At 63.0% G+C, this 15,199-nt stretch overlaps 1 protein-coding gene across 1 annotated transcript in view; it reads right to left on the reverse strand.

Moving 5' to 3' along the window:
* The window catches only part of AHNAK2 (AHNAK nucleoprotein 2), a 31,426-nt gene that overhangs the window by 6,092 nt on the left and 10,135 nt on the right, over window positions 1-15,199 (reverse strand). The window contains exons 8-9 of the mRNA XM_058026725.1: window positions 14,019-15,071; window positions 954-13,061 (exon numbers count right to left, since the gene is read on the reverse strand). Of these exons, the coding sequence (XP_057882708.1) occupies window positions 954-13,061; window positions 14,019-15,071 (13,161 nt within the window). The remainder of the gene's footprint in view (window positions 1-953; window positions 13,062-14,018; window positions 15,072-15,199) is intronic.

A 15,199-nucleotide genomic window follows, 5' to 3' on the forward strand; every position in this document is an offset into this window, starting at 1 on the left:
GCGCTGGGCAGGCTGACCTCGGCTGTGGGCACCTCGGCCTTGGGGGAGGAGACTGTGAATTTGGGCTTGTCAAATTTGGGCATCTTGAGCTTGCCTTTCAGGCCCGTGCCCTCCAGCTCCAGCTTGCCCTCGGCGGAGGGAGCTTTGACATCTACGTCGGGCGCCTGGAGCTCGAGGGAGCCTTCAACGGAGGGCAGCTTGACATCGGGGGCCGTGACAGTGATGTCGGTGGCCTTGAGCTCTGCCTGCGGGAGGCTGATGTCTGCCTCCAGTTTGGGAGACTTGATGGTGGGCTTGGAGAAGACCACGCTGGGCACCTTGACTTTGGGCATGTGTATTTTCATGCCGCCGCCCTCCGCTTTGCCAGCGGCCACCTCCAGGCTGGCTTCGGCCTCGGGGCCCTGCAGGGCGACTTCGCCCTCCAGGCCTTTTGGCAGCGAGACCTCGGCCTTGGGCAGGCTGACCTGTGCCTGGGGAACTTTGACTTTGGGCAGCTTGACGCTGGGCATCTTGACGTCGGGCATCTTGAATCGGCCTTTCTCACCCTCTGCTGCTACCGTGCCCGTCTCCACGGTCACCTCCACACCGGGCGCTTGGATCTCGGCCGCGGGCAGGGTCACCTCCACTTCGGCGGTTCCGGAAGGCACCGTCACCTGAGGCTCCGGCAGGCTGACGTCCACCTCGGCGGCCACGGTGCCCTTGGCCTCTCTGCTGCTGGACCAGCCAAAGGAAGGCATGCCGAACTTGGGCATCTTGAACTTGCCGTCCTTGCTCTTGGTGACCTCCTTCTCTGGCACTTTGGCATTTCCTTCAAGACTAAGGCTGGCCTCGGGCGCCTGCAGGTCGACGCTGGCTTGTGGAAGAGTGACATTGGCGGAGGGCAGAGTGACGTCCACCTTGGGAGCTTTGATGTCAGCTTTGGGCATCTTGAGGGAGGGCTTCTCCAGCTTCACGCCAGTGCCCTCGGTTGAGGCCGTCACGGTGGCCGATGGCAGCTCAACCTCAGCGCTGGGCAGGCTGACCTCGGCTGTGGGCACCTCGGCCATGGGGGAGGAGACTGTGAATTTGGGCTTGTCAAATTTGGGCATCTTGAGCTTGCCTTTCAGGCCCGTGCCCTCCAGCTCCAGCTTGCCCTCGGCGGAGGGAGCTTTGACATCTATGTCGGGCGCCTGGAGCTCGAGGGAGCCTTCAACGGAGGGCAGCTTGACATCGGGGGCCGTGACAGTGATGTCGGTGGCCTTGAGCTCTGCCTGCGGGAGGCTGATGTCTGCCTCCAGTTTGGGAGACTTGATGGTGGGCTTGGAGAAGACCACGCTGGGCACCTTGACTTTGGGCATGTGTATTTTCATGCCGCCGCCCTCCGCTTTGCCAGCGGCCACCTCCAGGCTGGCTTCGGCCTCGGGGCCCTGCAGGGCGACTTCGCCCTCCAGGCCTTTTGGCAGCGAGACCTCGGCCTTGGGCAGGCTGACCTGTGCCTGGGGAACTTTGACTTTGGGCAGCTTGACGCTGGGCATCTTGACGTCGGGCATCTTGAATCGGCCTTTCTCACCCTCTGCTGCTACCGTGCCCGTCTCCACGGTCACCTCCACACCGGGCGCTTGGATCTCGGCCGCGGGCAGGGTCACCTCCACTTCGGCGGTTCCGGAAGGCACCGTCACCTGAGGCTCCGGCAGGCTGACGTCCACCTCGGCGGCCACGGTGCCCTTGGCCTCTCTGCTGCTGGACCAGCCAAAGGAAGGCATGCCGAACTTGGGCATCTTGAACTTGCCGTCCTTGCTCTTGGTGACCTCCTTCTCTGGCACTTTGGCTTCTCCTTCAAGACTAAGGCTGGCCTCGGGCGCCTGCAGGTCGACGCTGGCTTGTGGAAGAGTGACATCAACAGAGGGCAGAGTGACGTCCACCTTGGGAGCTTTGATGTCAGCTTTGGGCATCTTGAGGGAGGGCTTCTCCAGCTTCACGCCAGTGTCCTCGGTTGAGGCCGTCACGGTGGCCGATGGCAGCTCAACCTCAGCGCTGGGCAGGCTGACCTCGGCTGTGGGCACCTCGGCCTTGGGGGAGGAGACTGTGAATTTGGGCTTGTCAAATTTGGGCATCTTGAGCTTGCCTTTCAGGCCCGTGCCCTCCAGCTCCAGCTTGCCCTCGGCGGAGGGAGCTTTGACATCTTCGTCGGGCGCCTGGAGCTCGAGGGAGCCTTCAACGGAGGGCAGCTTGACATCGGGGGCCGTGACAGTGATGTCGGTGGCCTTGAGCTCTGCCTGCGGGAGGCTGATGTCTGCCTCCAGTTTGGGAGACTTGATGGTGGGCTTGGAGAAGACCACGCTGGGCACCTTGACTTTGGGCATGTGTATTTTCATGCCGCCGCCCTCCGCTTTGCCAGCGGCCACCTCCAGGCTGGCTTCGGCCTCGGGGCCCTGCAGGGTGACTTCGCTCTCCAGGCCTTTGGGCAGCGAGACCTCGGCCTTGGGCAGGCTGACCTGTGCCTGGGGAGCTTTGACTTTGGGCAGCTTGACGCTGGGCATCTTGACGTCGGGCATCTTGAATCGGCCTTTCTCACCCTCTGCTGCTACCGTGCCCGTCTCCACGGTCACCTCCACACCGGGCGCTTGGATCTCGGCCGCGGGCAGGGTCACCTCCACTTCGGCGGTTCCGGAAGGCACCGTCACCTGAGGCTCCGGCAGGCTGACGTCCACCTCGGCGGCCACGGTGCCCTTGGCCTCTCTGCTGCTGGACCAGCCAAAGGAAGGCATGCCGAACTTGGGCATCTTGAACTTGCCGTCCTTGGTCTTGGTGACCTCCTTCTCTGGCACTTTGGCTTCTCCTTCAAGACTAAGGCTGGCCTCCGGCGCCTGCAGGTCGACGCTGGCTTGTGGAAGAGTGACATCGGCGGAGGGCAGAGTGACGTCCACCTTGGGAGCTTTGATGTCAGCTTTGGGCATCTTGAGGGAGGGCTTCTCCAGCTTCACGCCAGTGCCCTCGGTTGAGGCCGTCACGGTGGCCGATGGCAGCTCAACCTCAGCGCTGGGCAGGCTGACCTCGGCTGTGGGCACCTCGGCCTTGGGGGAGGAGACTGTGAATTTGGGCTTGTCAAATTTGGGCATCTTGAGCTTGCCTTTCAGGCCCGTGCCTTCCAGCTCCAGCTTGCCCTCGGCGGAGGGAGCTTTGACATCTACGTCGGGCGCCTGGAGCTCAAGGGAGCCTTCAACGGAGGGCAGCTTGACATCGGGGGCCGCGACAGTGATGTCGGTGGCCTTGAGCTCTGCCTGCGGGAGGCTGACGTCTGCCTCCAGTTTGGGAGACTTGATGGTGGGCTTGGAGAAGACCACACTGGGCACCTTGACTTTGGGCATGTGTATTTTCATGCCGCCGCCCTCCGCTTTGCCAGCGGCCACCTCCAGGCTGGCTTCGGCCTCGGGGCCCTGCAGGGCGACTTCGCCCTCCAGGCCTTTGGGCAGCGAGACCTCGGCCTTGGGCAGGCTGACCTGTGCCTGGGGAGCTTTGACTTTGGGCAGCTTGACGCTGGGCATCTTGACGTCGGGCATCTTGAATCGGCCTTTCTCACCCTCTGCTGCTACCGTGCCCGTCTCCACGGTCACCTCCACACCGGGCGCTTGGATCTCGGCCGCGGGCAGGGTCACCTCCACTTCGGCGGTTCCGGAAGGCACCGTCACCTGAGGCTCCGGCAGGCTGACGTCCACCTCGGCGGCCACGGTGCCCTTGGCCTCTCTGCTGCTGGACCAGCCAAAGGAAGGCATGCCGAACTTGGGCATCTTGAACTTGCCGTCCTTGGTCTTGGGGACCTCCTTCTCTGGCACTTTGGCTTCTCCTTCAAGACTAAGGCTGGCCTCGGGCGCCTGCAGGTCAACGCTGGCTTGTGGAAGAGTGACATCGGCGGAGGGCAGAGAGACGTCCACCTTGGGAGCTTTGATGTCAGCTTTGGGCATCTTGAGGGAGGGCTTCTCCAGCTTCATGCCAGTGCCCTCGGTTGAGGCCGTCACGGTGGCCGATGGCAGCTCAACCTCAGCGCTGGGCAGGCTGACCTCGGCTGTGGGCACCTCGGCCTTGGGGGAGGAGACTGTGAATTTGGGCTTGTCAAATTTGGGCATCTTGAGCTTGCCTTTCAGGCCCGTGCCTTCCAGCTCCAGCTTGCCCTCGGCGGAGGGAGCTTTGACATCTACGTCGGGCGCCTGGAGCTCAAGGGAGCCTTCAACGGAGGGCAGCTTGACATCGGGGGCCGCGACAGTGATGTCGGTGGCCTTGAGCTCTGCCTGCGGGAGGCTGACGTCTGCCTCCAGTTTGGGAGACTTGATGGTGGGCTTGGAGAAGACCACGCTGGGCACCTTGACTTTGGGCATGTGTATTTTCATGCCGCCGCCCTCCGCTTTGCCAGCGGCCACCTCCAGGCTGGCTTCGGCCTCGGGGCCCTGCAGGGTGACTTCGCTCTCCAGGCCTTTGGACAGTGAGACCTCAGCCTTGGGCAGGCTGACCTGTGCCTGGGGAGCTTTGACTTTGGGCAGCTTGACGCTGGGCATCTTGACGTCGGGCATCTTGAATCGGCCTTTCTCACCCTCTGCTGCTACCGTGCCCGTCTCCACGGTCACCTCCACACCGGGCGCTTGGATCTCAGCCGCGGGCAGGGTCACCTCCACTTCGGCGGTTCCGGAAGGCACCGTCACCTGAGGCTCCGGCAGGCTGACGTCCACCTCGGCGGCCACGGTGCCCTTGGCCTCTCTGCTGCTGGACCAGCCAAAGGAAGGCATGCCGAACTTGGGCATCTTGAACTTGCCGTCCTTGGTCTTGGTGACCTCCTTCTCTGGCACTTTGACTTCTCCTTCAAGACTAAGGCTGGCCTCGGGCGCCTGCAGGTCAACGCTGGCTTGTGGAAGAGTGACATCGGCGGAGGGCAGAGAGACGTCCACCTTGGGAGCTTTGATGTCAGCTTTGGGCATCTTGAGGGAGGGCTTCTCCAGCTTCACGCCAGTGCCCTCGGTTGAGGCCGTCACGGTGGCCGATGGCAGCTCAACCTCAGCGCTGGGCAGGCTGACCTCGGCTGTGGGCACCTCGGCCTTGGGGGAGGAGACTGTGAATTTGGGCTTGTCAAATTTGGGCATCTTGAGCTTGCCTTTCAGGCCCGTGCCTTCCAGCTCCAGCTTGCCCTCGGCGGAGGGAGCTTTGACATCTACGTCGGGCGCCTGGAGCTCAAGGGAGCCTTCAACGGAGGGCAGCTTGACATCGGGGGCCGCGACAGTGATGTCGGTGGCCTTGAGCTCTGCCTGCGGGAGGCTGACGTCTGCCTCCAGTTTGGGAGACTTGATGGTGGGCTTGGAGAAGACCACACTGGGCACCTTGACTTTGGGCATGTGTATTTTCATGCCGCCGCCCTCCGCTTTGCCAGCGGCCACCTCCAGGCTGGCTTCGGCCTCGGGGCCCTGCAGGGCGACTTCGCCCTCCAGGCCTTTGGGCAGCGAGACCTCGGCCTTGGGCAGGCTGACCTGTGCCTGGGGAGCTTTGACTTTGGGCAGCTTGACGCTGGGCATCTTGACGTCGGGCATCTTGAATCGGCCTTTCTCACCCTCTGCTGCTACCGTGCCCGTCTCCACGGTCACCTCCACACCGGGCGCTTGGATCTCAGCCGCGGGCAGGGTCACCTCCACTTCGGCGGTTCCGGAAGGCACCGTCACCTGAGGCTCCGGCAGGCTGACGTCCACCTCGGCGGCCACGGTGCCCTTGGCCTCTCTGCTGCTGGACCAGCCAAAGGAAGGCATGCCGAACTTGGGCATCTTGAACTTGCCGTCCTTGGTCTTGGTGACCTCCTTCTCTGGCACTTTGACTTCTCCTTCAAGACTAAGGCTGGCCTCGGGCGCCTGCAGGTCAACGCTGGCTTGTGGAAGAGTGACATCGGCGGAGGGCAGAGAGACGTCCACCTTGGGAGCTTTGATGTCAGCTTTGGGCATCTTGAGGGAGGGCTTCTCCAGCTTCATGCCAGTGCCCTCGGTTGAGGCCGTCACGGTGGCCGATGGCAGCTCAACCTCAGCGCTGGGCAGGCTGACCTCGGCTGTGGGCACCTCGGCCTTGGGGGAGGAGACTGTGAATTTGGGCTTGTCAAATTTGGGCATCTTGAGCTTGCCTTTCAGGCCCGTGCCTTCCAGCTCCAGCTTGCCCTCGGCGGAGGGAGCTTTGACATCTACGTCGGGCGCCTGGAGCTCAAGGGAGCCTTCAACGGAGGGCAGCTTGACATCGGGGGCCGCGACAGTGATGTCGGTGGCCTTGAGCTCTGCCTGCGGGAGGCTGACGTCTGCCTCCAGTTTGGGAGACTTGATGGTGGGCTTGGAGAAGACCACGCTGGGCACCTTGACTTTGGGCATGTGTATTTTCATGCCGCCGCCCTCCGCTTTGCCAGCGGCCACCTCCAGGCTGGCTTCGGCCTCGGGGCCCTGCAGGGTGACTTCGCTCTCCAGGCCTTTGGACAGTGAGACCTCAGCCTTGGGCAGGCTGACCTGTGCCTGGGGAGCTTTGACTTTGGGCAGCTTGACGCTGGGCATCTTGACGTCGGGCATCTTGAATCGGCCTTTCTCACCCTCTGCTGCTACCGTGCCCGTCTCCACGGTCACCTCCACACCGGGCGCTTGGATCTCAGCCGCGGGCAGGGTCACCTCCACTTCGGCGGTTCCGGAAGGCACCGTCACCTGAGGCTCCGGCAGGCTGACGTCCACCTCGGCGGCCACGGTGCCCTTGGCCTCTCTGCTGCTGGACCAGCCAAAGGAAGGCATGCCGAACTTGGGCATCTTGAACTTGCCGTCCTTGGTCTTGGTGACCTCCTTCTCTGGCACTTTGACTTCTCCTTCAAGACTAAGGCTGGCCTCGGGCGCCTGCAGGTCAACGCTGGCTTGTGGAAGAGTGACATCGGCGGAGGGCAGAGAGACGTCCACCTTGGGAGCTTTGATGTCAGCTTTGGGCATCTTGAGGGAGGGCTTCTCCAGCTTCACGCCAGTGCCCTCGGTTGAGGCCGTCACGGTGGCCGATGGCAGCTCAACCTCAGCGCTGGGCAGGCTGACCTCGGCTGTGGGCACCTCGGCCTTGGGGGAGGAGACTGTGAATTTGGGCTTGTCAAATTTGGGCATCTTGAGCTTGCCTTTCAGGCCCGTGCCTTCCAGCTCCAGCTTGCCCTCGGCGGAGGGAGCTTTGACATCTACGTCGGGCGCCTGGAGCTCAAGGGAGCCTTCAACGGAGGGCAGCTTGACATCGGGGGCCGCGACAGTGATGTCGGTGGCCTTGAGCTCTGCCTGCGGGAGGCTGACGTCTGCCTCCAGTTTGGGAGACTTGATGGTGGGCTTGGAGAAGACCACACTGGGCACCTTGACTTTGGGCATGTGTATTTTCATGCCGCCGCCCTCCGCTTTGCCAGCGGCCACCTCCAGGCTGGCTTCGGCCTCGGGGCCCTGCAGGGCGACTTCGCCCTCCAGGCCTTTGGGCAGCGAGACCTCGGCCTTGGGCAGGCTGACCTGTGCCTGGGGAGCTTTGACTTTGGGCAGCTTGACGCTGGGCATCTTGACGTCGGGCATCTTGAATCGGCCTTTCTCACCCTCTGCTGCTACCGTGCCCGTCTCCACGGTCACCTCCACACCGGGCGCTTGGATCTCAGCCGCGGGCAGGGTCACCTCCACTTCGGCGGTTCCGGAAGGCACCATCACCTGAGGCTCCGGCAGGCTGACGTCCACCTCGGCGGCCACGGTGCCCTTGGCCTCTCTGCTGCTGGACCAGCCAAAGGAAGGCATGCCGAACTTGGGCATCTTGAACTTGCCGTCCTTGGTCTTGGGGACCTCCTTCTCTGGCACTTTGACTTCTCCTTCAAGACTAAGGCTGGCCTCGGGCGCCTGCAGGTCGACGCTGGCTTGTGGAAGAGTGACATCGGCGGAGGGCAGAGAGACGTCCACCTTGGGAGCTTTGATGTCAGCTTTGGGCATCTTGAGGGAGGGCTTCTCCAGCTTCACGCCAGTGCCCTCGGTTGAGGCCGTCACGGTGGCCGATGGCAGCTCAACCTCAGCGCTGGGCAGGCTGACCTCGGCTGTGGGCACCTCGGCCTTGGGGGAGGAGACTGTGAATTTGGGCTTGTCAAATTTGGGCATCTTGAGCTTGCCTTTCAGGCCCGTGCCTTCCAGCTCCAGCTTGCCCTCGGCGGAGGGAGCTTTGACATCTACGTCGGGCGCCTGGAGCTCAAGGGAGCCTTCAACGGAGGGCAGCTTGACATCGGGGGCCGCGACAGTGATGTCGGTGGCCTTGAGCTCTGCCTGCGGGAGGCTGACGTCTGCCTCCAGTTTGGGAGACTTGATGGTGGGCTTGGAGAAGACCACGCTGGGCACCTTGACTTTGGGCATGTGTATTTTCATGCCGCCGCCCTCCGCTTTGCCAGCGGCCACCTCCAGGCTGGCTTCGGCCTCGGGGCCCTGCAGGGTGACTTCGCTCTCCAGGCCTTTGGACAGTGAGACCTCAGCCTTGGGCAGGCTGACCTGTGCCTGGGGAGCTTTGACTTTGGGCAGCTTGACGCTGGGCATCTTGACGTCGGGCATCTTGAATCGGCCTTTCTCACCCTCTGCTGCTACCGTGCCCGTCTCCACGGTCACCTCCACACCGGGCGCTTGGATCTCAGCCGCGGGCAGGGTCACCTCCACTTCGGCGGTTCCGGAAGGCACCATCTCCTGAGGCTCCGGCAGGCTGACGTCCACCTCGGCGGCCACGGTGCCCTTGGCCTCTCTGCTGCTGGACCAGCCAAAGGAAGGCATGCCGAACTTGGGCATCTTGAACTTGCCGTCCTTGGTCTTGGGGACCTCCTTCTCTGGCACTTTGACTTCTCCTTCAAGACTAAGGCTGGCCTCGGGCGCCTGCAGGTCGACGCTGGCTTGTGGAAGAGTGACATCGGCGGAGGGCAGAGAGACGTCCACCTTGGGAGCTTTGATGTCAGCTTTGGGCATCTTGAGGGAGGGCTTCTCCAGCTTCATGCCAGTGCCCTCGGTTGAGGCCGTCACGGTGGCCGATGGCAGCTCAACCTCAGCGCTGGGCAGGCTGACCTCGGCTGTGGGCACCTCGGCCTTGGGGGAGGAGACTGTGAATTTGGGCTTGTCAAATTTGGGCATCTTGAGCTTGCCTTTCAGGCCCGTGCCTTCCAGCTCCAGCTTGCCCTCGGCGGAGGGAGCTTTGACATCTACGTCGGGCGCCTGGAGCTCAAGGGAGCCTTCAACGGAGGGCAGCTTGACATCGGGGGCCGCGACAGTGATGTCGGTGGCCTTGAGCTCTGCCTGCGGGAGGCTGACGTCTGCCTCCAGTTTGGGAGACTTGATGGTGGGCTTGGAGAAGACCACGCTGGGCACCTTGACTTTGGGCATGTGTATTTTCATGCCGCCGCCCTCCGCTTTGCCAGCGGCCACCTCCAGGCTGGCTTCGGACTCGGGGCCCTGCAGGGCGACTTCGCCCTCCAGGCCTTTGGGCAGCGAGACCTCGGCCTTGGGCAGGCTGACCTGTGCCTGGGGAGCTTTGACTTTGGGCAGCTTGACGCTGGGCATCTTGACGTCGGGCATCTTGAATCGGCCTTTCTCACCCTCTGCTGCTACCGTGCCCGTCTCCACGGTCACCTCCACACCGGGCGCTTGGATCTCAGCCGCGGGCAGGGTCACCTCCACTTCGGCGGTTCCGGAAGGCACCATCTCCTGAGGCTCCGGCAGGCTGACGTCCACCTCGGCGGCCACGGTGCCCTTGGCCTCTCTGCTGCTGGACCAGCCAAAGGAAGGCATGCCGAACTTGGGCATCTTGAACTTGCCGTCCTTGGTCTTGGGGACCTCCTTCTCTGGCACTTTGACTTCTCCTTCAAGACTAAGGCTGGCCTCGGGCGCCTGCAGGTCGACGCTGGCTTGTGGAAGAGTGACATCGGCGGAGGGCAGAGTGACGTCCACCTTGGGAGCTTTGATGTCAGCTTTGGGCATCTTGAGGGAGGGCTTCTCCAGCTTCACGCCAGTGCCCTCGGTTGAGGCCGTCACGGTGGCCGATGGCAGCTCAACCTCAGCGCTGGGCAGGCTGACCTCGGCTGTGGGCACCTCGGCCTTGGGGGAGGAGACTGTGAATTTGGGCTTGTCAAATTTGGGCATCTTGAGCTTGCCTTTCAGGCCCGTGCCTTCCAGCTCCAGCTTGCCCTCGGCGGAGGGAGCTTTGACATCTACGTCGGGCGCCTGGAGCTCAAGGGAGCCTTCAACGGAGGGCAGCTTGACATCGGGGGCCGCGACAGTGATGTCGGTGGCCTTGAGCTCTGCCTGCGGGAGGCTGACGTCTGCCTCCAGTTTGGGAGACTTGATGGTGGGCTTGGAGAAGACCACGCTGGGCACCTTGACTTTGGGCATGTGTATTTTCATGCCGCCGCCCTCCGCTTTGCCAGCGGCCACCTCCAGGCTGGCTTCGGCCTCGGGGCCCTGCAGGGTGACTTCGCCCTCCAGGCCTTTGGACAGTGAGACCTCAGCCTTGGGCAGGCTGACCTGTGCCTGGGGAGCTTTGACTTTGGGCAGCTTGATGCTGGGCATCTTGACGTCGGGCATCTTGAATCGGCCTTTCTCACCCTCTGCTGCTACCGTGCCCGTCTCCACGGTCACCTCCACACCAGGCGCTTGGATCTCAGCCGCGGGCAGGGTCACCTCCACTTCGGCGGTTCCGGAAGGCACCGTCACCTGAGGCTCCGGCAGGCTGACGTCCACCTCGGCGGCCACGGTGCCCTTGGCCTCTCTGCTGCTGGACCAGCCAAAGGAAGGCATGCCGAACTTGGGCATCTTGAACTTGCCGTCCTTGGTCTTGGTGACCTCCTTCTCTGGCACTTTGGCTTCTCCTTCAAGACTAAGGCTGGCCTCGGGCGCCTGCAGGTCGACGCTGGCTTGTGGAAGAGTGACATCAACAGACGGCAGAGTGACGTCCACCTTGGGAGCTTTGATGTCAGCTTTGGGCATCTTGAGGGAGGGCTTCTCCAGCTTCACGCCAGTGCCCTCGGTTGAGGCCGTCACGGTGGCCGATGGCAGCTCAACCTCAGCGCTGGGCAGGCTGACCTCGGCTGTGGGCACCTCGGCCTTGGGGGAGGAGACTGTGAATTTGGGCTTGTCAAATTTGGGCATCTTGAGCTTGCCTTTCAGGCCCGTGCCTTCCAGCTCCAGCTTGCCCTCGGCGGAGGGAGCTTTGACATCTACGTCGGGCGCCTGGAGCTCGAGGGAGCCTTCAACGGAGGGCAGCTTGACATCGGGGGCCGCGACAGTGATGTCGGTGGCCTTGAGCTCTGCCTGCGGGAGGCTGACGTCTGCCTCCAGTTTGGGAGACTTGATGGTGGGCTTGGAGAAGACCACGCTGGGCACCTTGACTTTGGGCATGTGTATTTTCATGCCGCCGCCCTCCGCTTTGCCAGCGGCCACCTCCAGGCTGGCTTCGGACTCGGGGCCCTGCAGGGCGACTTCGCCCTCCAGGCCTTTGGGCAGCGAGACTTCGGCCTTGGGCAGGCTGACCTGTGCCTGGGGAGCTTTGACTTTGGGCAGCTTGACGCTGGGCATCTTGACGTCGGGCATCTTGAATCGGCCTTTCTCACCCTCTGCTGCTACCGTGCCCGTCTCCACGGTCACCTCCACACTGGGCGCTTGGATCTCGGCCGCGGGCAGGGTCACCTCCACTTCGGCGGTTCCGGAAGGCACCGTCACCTGAGGCTCCGGCAGGCTGACGTCCACCTCGGCGGCCACGGTGCCCTTGGCCTCTCTGCTGCTGGACCAGCCAAAGGAAGGCATGCCGAACTTGGGCATCTTGAACTTGCCGTCCTTGGTCTTGGTGACCTCCTTCTCTGGCACTTTGGCTTCTCCTTCAAGACTAAGGCTGGCCTCGGGCGCCTGCAGGTCGACGCTGGCTTGTGGAAGAGTGACATCAACAGAGGGCAGAGTGACGTCCACCTTGGGAGCTTTGATGTCAGCTTTGGGCATCTTGAGGGAGGGCTTCTCCAGCTTCACGCCAGTGCCCTCGGTTGAGGCCGTCACGGTGGCCGATGGCAGCTCAACCTCAGCGCTGGGCAGGCTGACCTCGGCTGTGGGCACCTCGGCCTTGGGGGAGGAGACTGTGAATTTGGGCTTGTCAAATTTGGGCATCTTGAGCTTGCCTTTCAGGCCCGTGCCCTCCAGCTCCAGCTTGCCCTCGGCGGTAGGAGCTTTGACATCTACGTCGGGCGCCTGGAGCTCGAGGGAGCCTTCAACGGAGGGCAGCTTGACATCGGGGGCCGTGACAGTGATGTCAGTGGCCTTGAGCTCTGCCTGCGGGAGGCTGACGTCTGCCTCCAGTTTGGGAGACTTGATGGTGGGCTTGGAGAAGACCACGCTGGGCACCTTGACTTTGGGCATGTGTATTTTCATGCCGCCGCCCTCCGCTTTGCCAGCGGCCACCTCCAGGCTGGCTTCGGACTCGGGGCCCTGCAGGGCGACTTCGCCCTCCAGGCCTTTGGGCAGCGAGACTTCGGCCTTGGGCAGGCTGACCTGTGCCTGGGGAGCTTTGATTTTGGGCAGCTTGACGCTGGGCATCTTGACGTCGGGCATCTTGAATCGGCCTTTCTCACCCTCTGCTGCTACCGTGCCCGTCTCCACGGTCACCTCCACACTGGGCGCTTGGATCTCGGCCGCGGGCAGGGTCACCTCCACTTCGGCGGTTCCGGAAGGCACCGTCACCTGAGGCTCCGGCAGGCTGACGTCCACCTCGGCGGCCACGGTGCCCTTGGCCTCTCTGCTGCTGGACCAGCCAAAGGAAGGCATGCCGAACTTGGGCATCTTGAACTTGCCGTCCTTGGTCTTGGTGACCTCCTTCTCTGGCACTTTGGCTTCTCCTTCAAGACTAAGGCTGGCCTCGGGCGCCTGCAGGTCGACGCTGGCTTGTGGAAGAGTGACATCAACAGAGGGCAGAGTGACGTCCACCTTGGGAGCTTTGATGTCAGCTTTGGGCATCTTGAGGGAGGGCTTCTCCAGCTTCACGCCAGTGCCCTCGGTTGAGGCCGTCACGGTGGCCGATGGCAGCTCAACCTCAGCGCTGGGCAGGCTGACCTCGGCTGTGGGCACCTCGGCCTTGGGGGAGGAGACTGTGAATTTGGGCTTGTCAAATTTGGGCATCTTGAGCTTGCCTTTCAGGCCCGTGCCCTCCAGCTCCAGCTTGCCCTCGGCGGAGGGAACTTTGACATCTACGTCGGGTGCCTGGAGCTCGAGGGAGCCTTCAACGGAGGGCAGCTTGACATCGGGGGCCGTGACAGTGATGTCGGTGGCCTTGAGCTCTGCCTGCGGGAGGCTGACGTCTGCCTCCAGTTTGGGAGACTTGATGGTGGGCTTGGAGAAGACCACGCTGGGCACCTTGACTTTGGGCATGTGTATTTTCATGCCGCCGCCCTCCGCTTTGCCAGCGGCCACCTCCAGGCTGGCTTCGGACTCGGGGCCCTGCAGGGCGACTTCGCCCTCCAGGCCTTTGGGCAGCGAGACCTCGGCCTTGGGCAGGCTGACCTGTGCCTGGGGAGCTTTGACTTTGGGCAGCTTGACGCTGGGCATCTTGACGTCGGGCATCTTGAATCGGCCTTTCTCACCCTCTGCTGCTACCGTGCCCGTCTCCACGGTCACCTCCACACCGGGCGCTTGGATCTCGGCCGCGGGCAGGGTCACCTCCACTTCGGCGGTTCCGGAAGGCACCGTCACCTGAGGCTCCGGCAGGCTGACGTCCACCTCGGCGGCCACGGTGCCCTTGGCCTCTCTGCTGCTGGACCAGCCAAAGGAAGGCATGCAGAACTTGGGCATCTTGAACTTGCCGTCCTTGGTCTTGGTGACCTCCTTCTCTGGCACTTTGGCTTCTCCTTCAAGACTAAGGCTGGCCTCTGGCGCCTGCAGGTCGATGCTGGCTTGTGGAAGAGTGACATCGACAGAGGGCAGAGTGACGTCCACCTTGGGAGCTTTGATGTCAGCTTTGGGCATCTTGAGGGAGGGCTTCTCCAGCTTCACGCCAGTGCCCTCGGTTGAGGCCGTCACGGTGGCCGATGGCAGCTCAACCTCAGCGCTGGGCAGGCTGACCTCGGCTGTGGGCACCTCGGCCTTGGGGGAGGAGACTGTGAATTTGGGCTTGTCAAATTTGGGCATCTTGAGCTTGCCTTTCAGGCCCGTGCCCTCCAGCTCCAGCTTGCCCTCGGCGGTAGGAGCTTTGACATCTACGTCGGGCGCCTGGAGCTCGAGGGAGCCTTCAACGGAGGGCAGCTTGACATCGGGGGCCGTGACAGTGATGTCAGTGGCCTTGAGCTCTGCCTGCGGGAGGCTGACGTCTGCCTCCAGTTTGGGAGACTTGATGGTGGGCTTGGAGAAGACCACGCTGGGCACCTTGACTTTGGGCATGTGTATTTTCATGCCGCCGCCCTCCGCTTTGCCAGCGGCCACCTCCAGGCTGGCTTCGGACTCGGGGCCCTGCAGGGCGACTTCGCCCTCCAGGCCTTTGGGCAGCGAGACTTCGGCCTTGGGCAGGCTGACCTGTGCCTGGGGAGCTTTGATTTTGGGCAGCTTGACGCTGGGCATCTTGACGTCGGGCATCTTGAATCGGCCTTTCTCACCCTCTGCTGCTACCGTGCCCGTCTCCACGGTCACCTCCACACTGGGCGCTTGGATCTCGGCCGCGGGCAGGGTCACCTCCACTTCGGCGGTTCCGGAAGGCACCGTCACCTGAGGCTCCGGCAGGCTGACGTCCACCTCGGCGGCCACGGTGCCCTTGGCCTCTCTGCTGCTGGACCAGCCAAAGGAAGGCATGCCGAACTTGGGCATCTTGAACTTGCCGTCCTTGGTCTTGGTGACCTCCTTCTCTGGCACTTTGGCTTCTCCTTCAAGACTAAGGCTGGCCTCCGGCGCCTGCAGGTCGACGCTGGCTTGTGGAAGAGTGACATCAACAGAGGGCAGAGTGACGTCCACCTTGGGAGCTTTGATGTCAGCTTTGGGCATCTTGAGGGAGGGCTTCTCCAGCTTCACGCCAGTGCCCTCGGTTGAGGCCGTCACGGTGGCCGATGGCAGCTCAACCTCAGCGCTGGGCAGGCTGACCTCGGCTGTGGGCACCTCGGCCTTGGGGGAGGAGACTGTGAATTTGGGCTTGTCAAATTTGGGCATCTTGAGCTTGCCTTTCAGGCCCGTGCCCTCCAGCTCCAGCT

This window comes from Melospiza georgiana, chromosome 6 (genome assembly GCF_028018845.1).
Source record: "Melospiza georgiana isolate bMelGeo1 chromosome 6, bMelGeo1.pri, whole genome shotgun sequence".
NCBI lineage: Eukaryota > Metazoa > Chordata > Aves > Passeriformes > Passerellidae > Melospiza > Melospiza georgiana.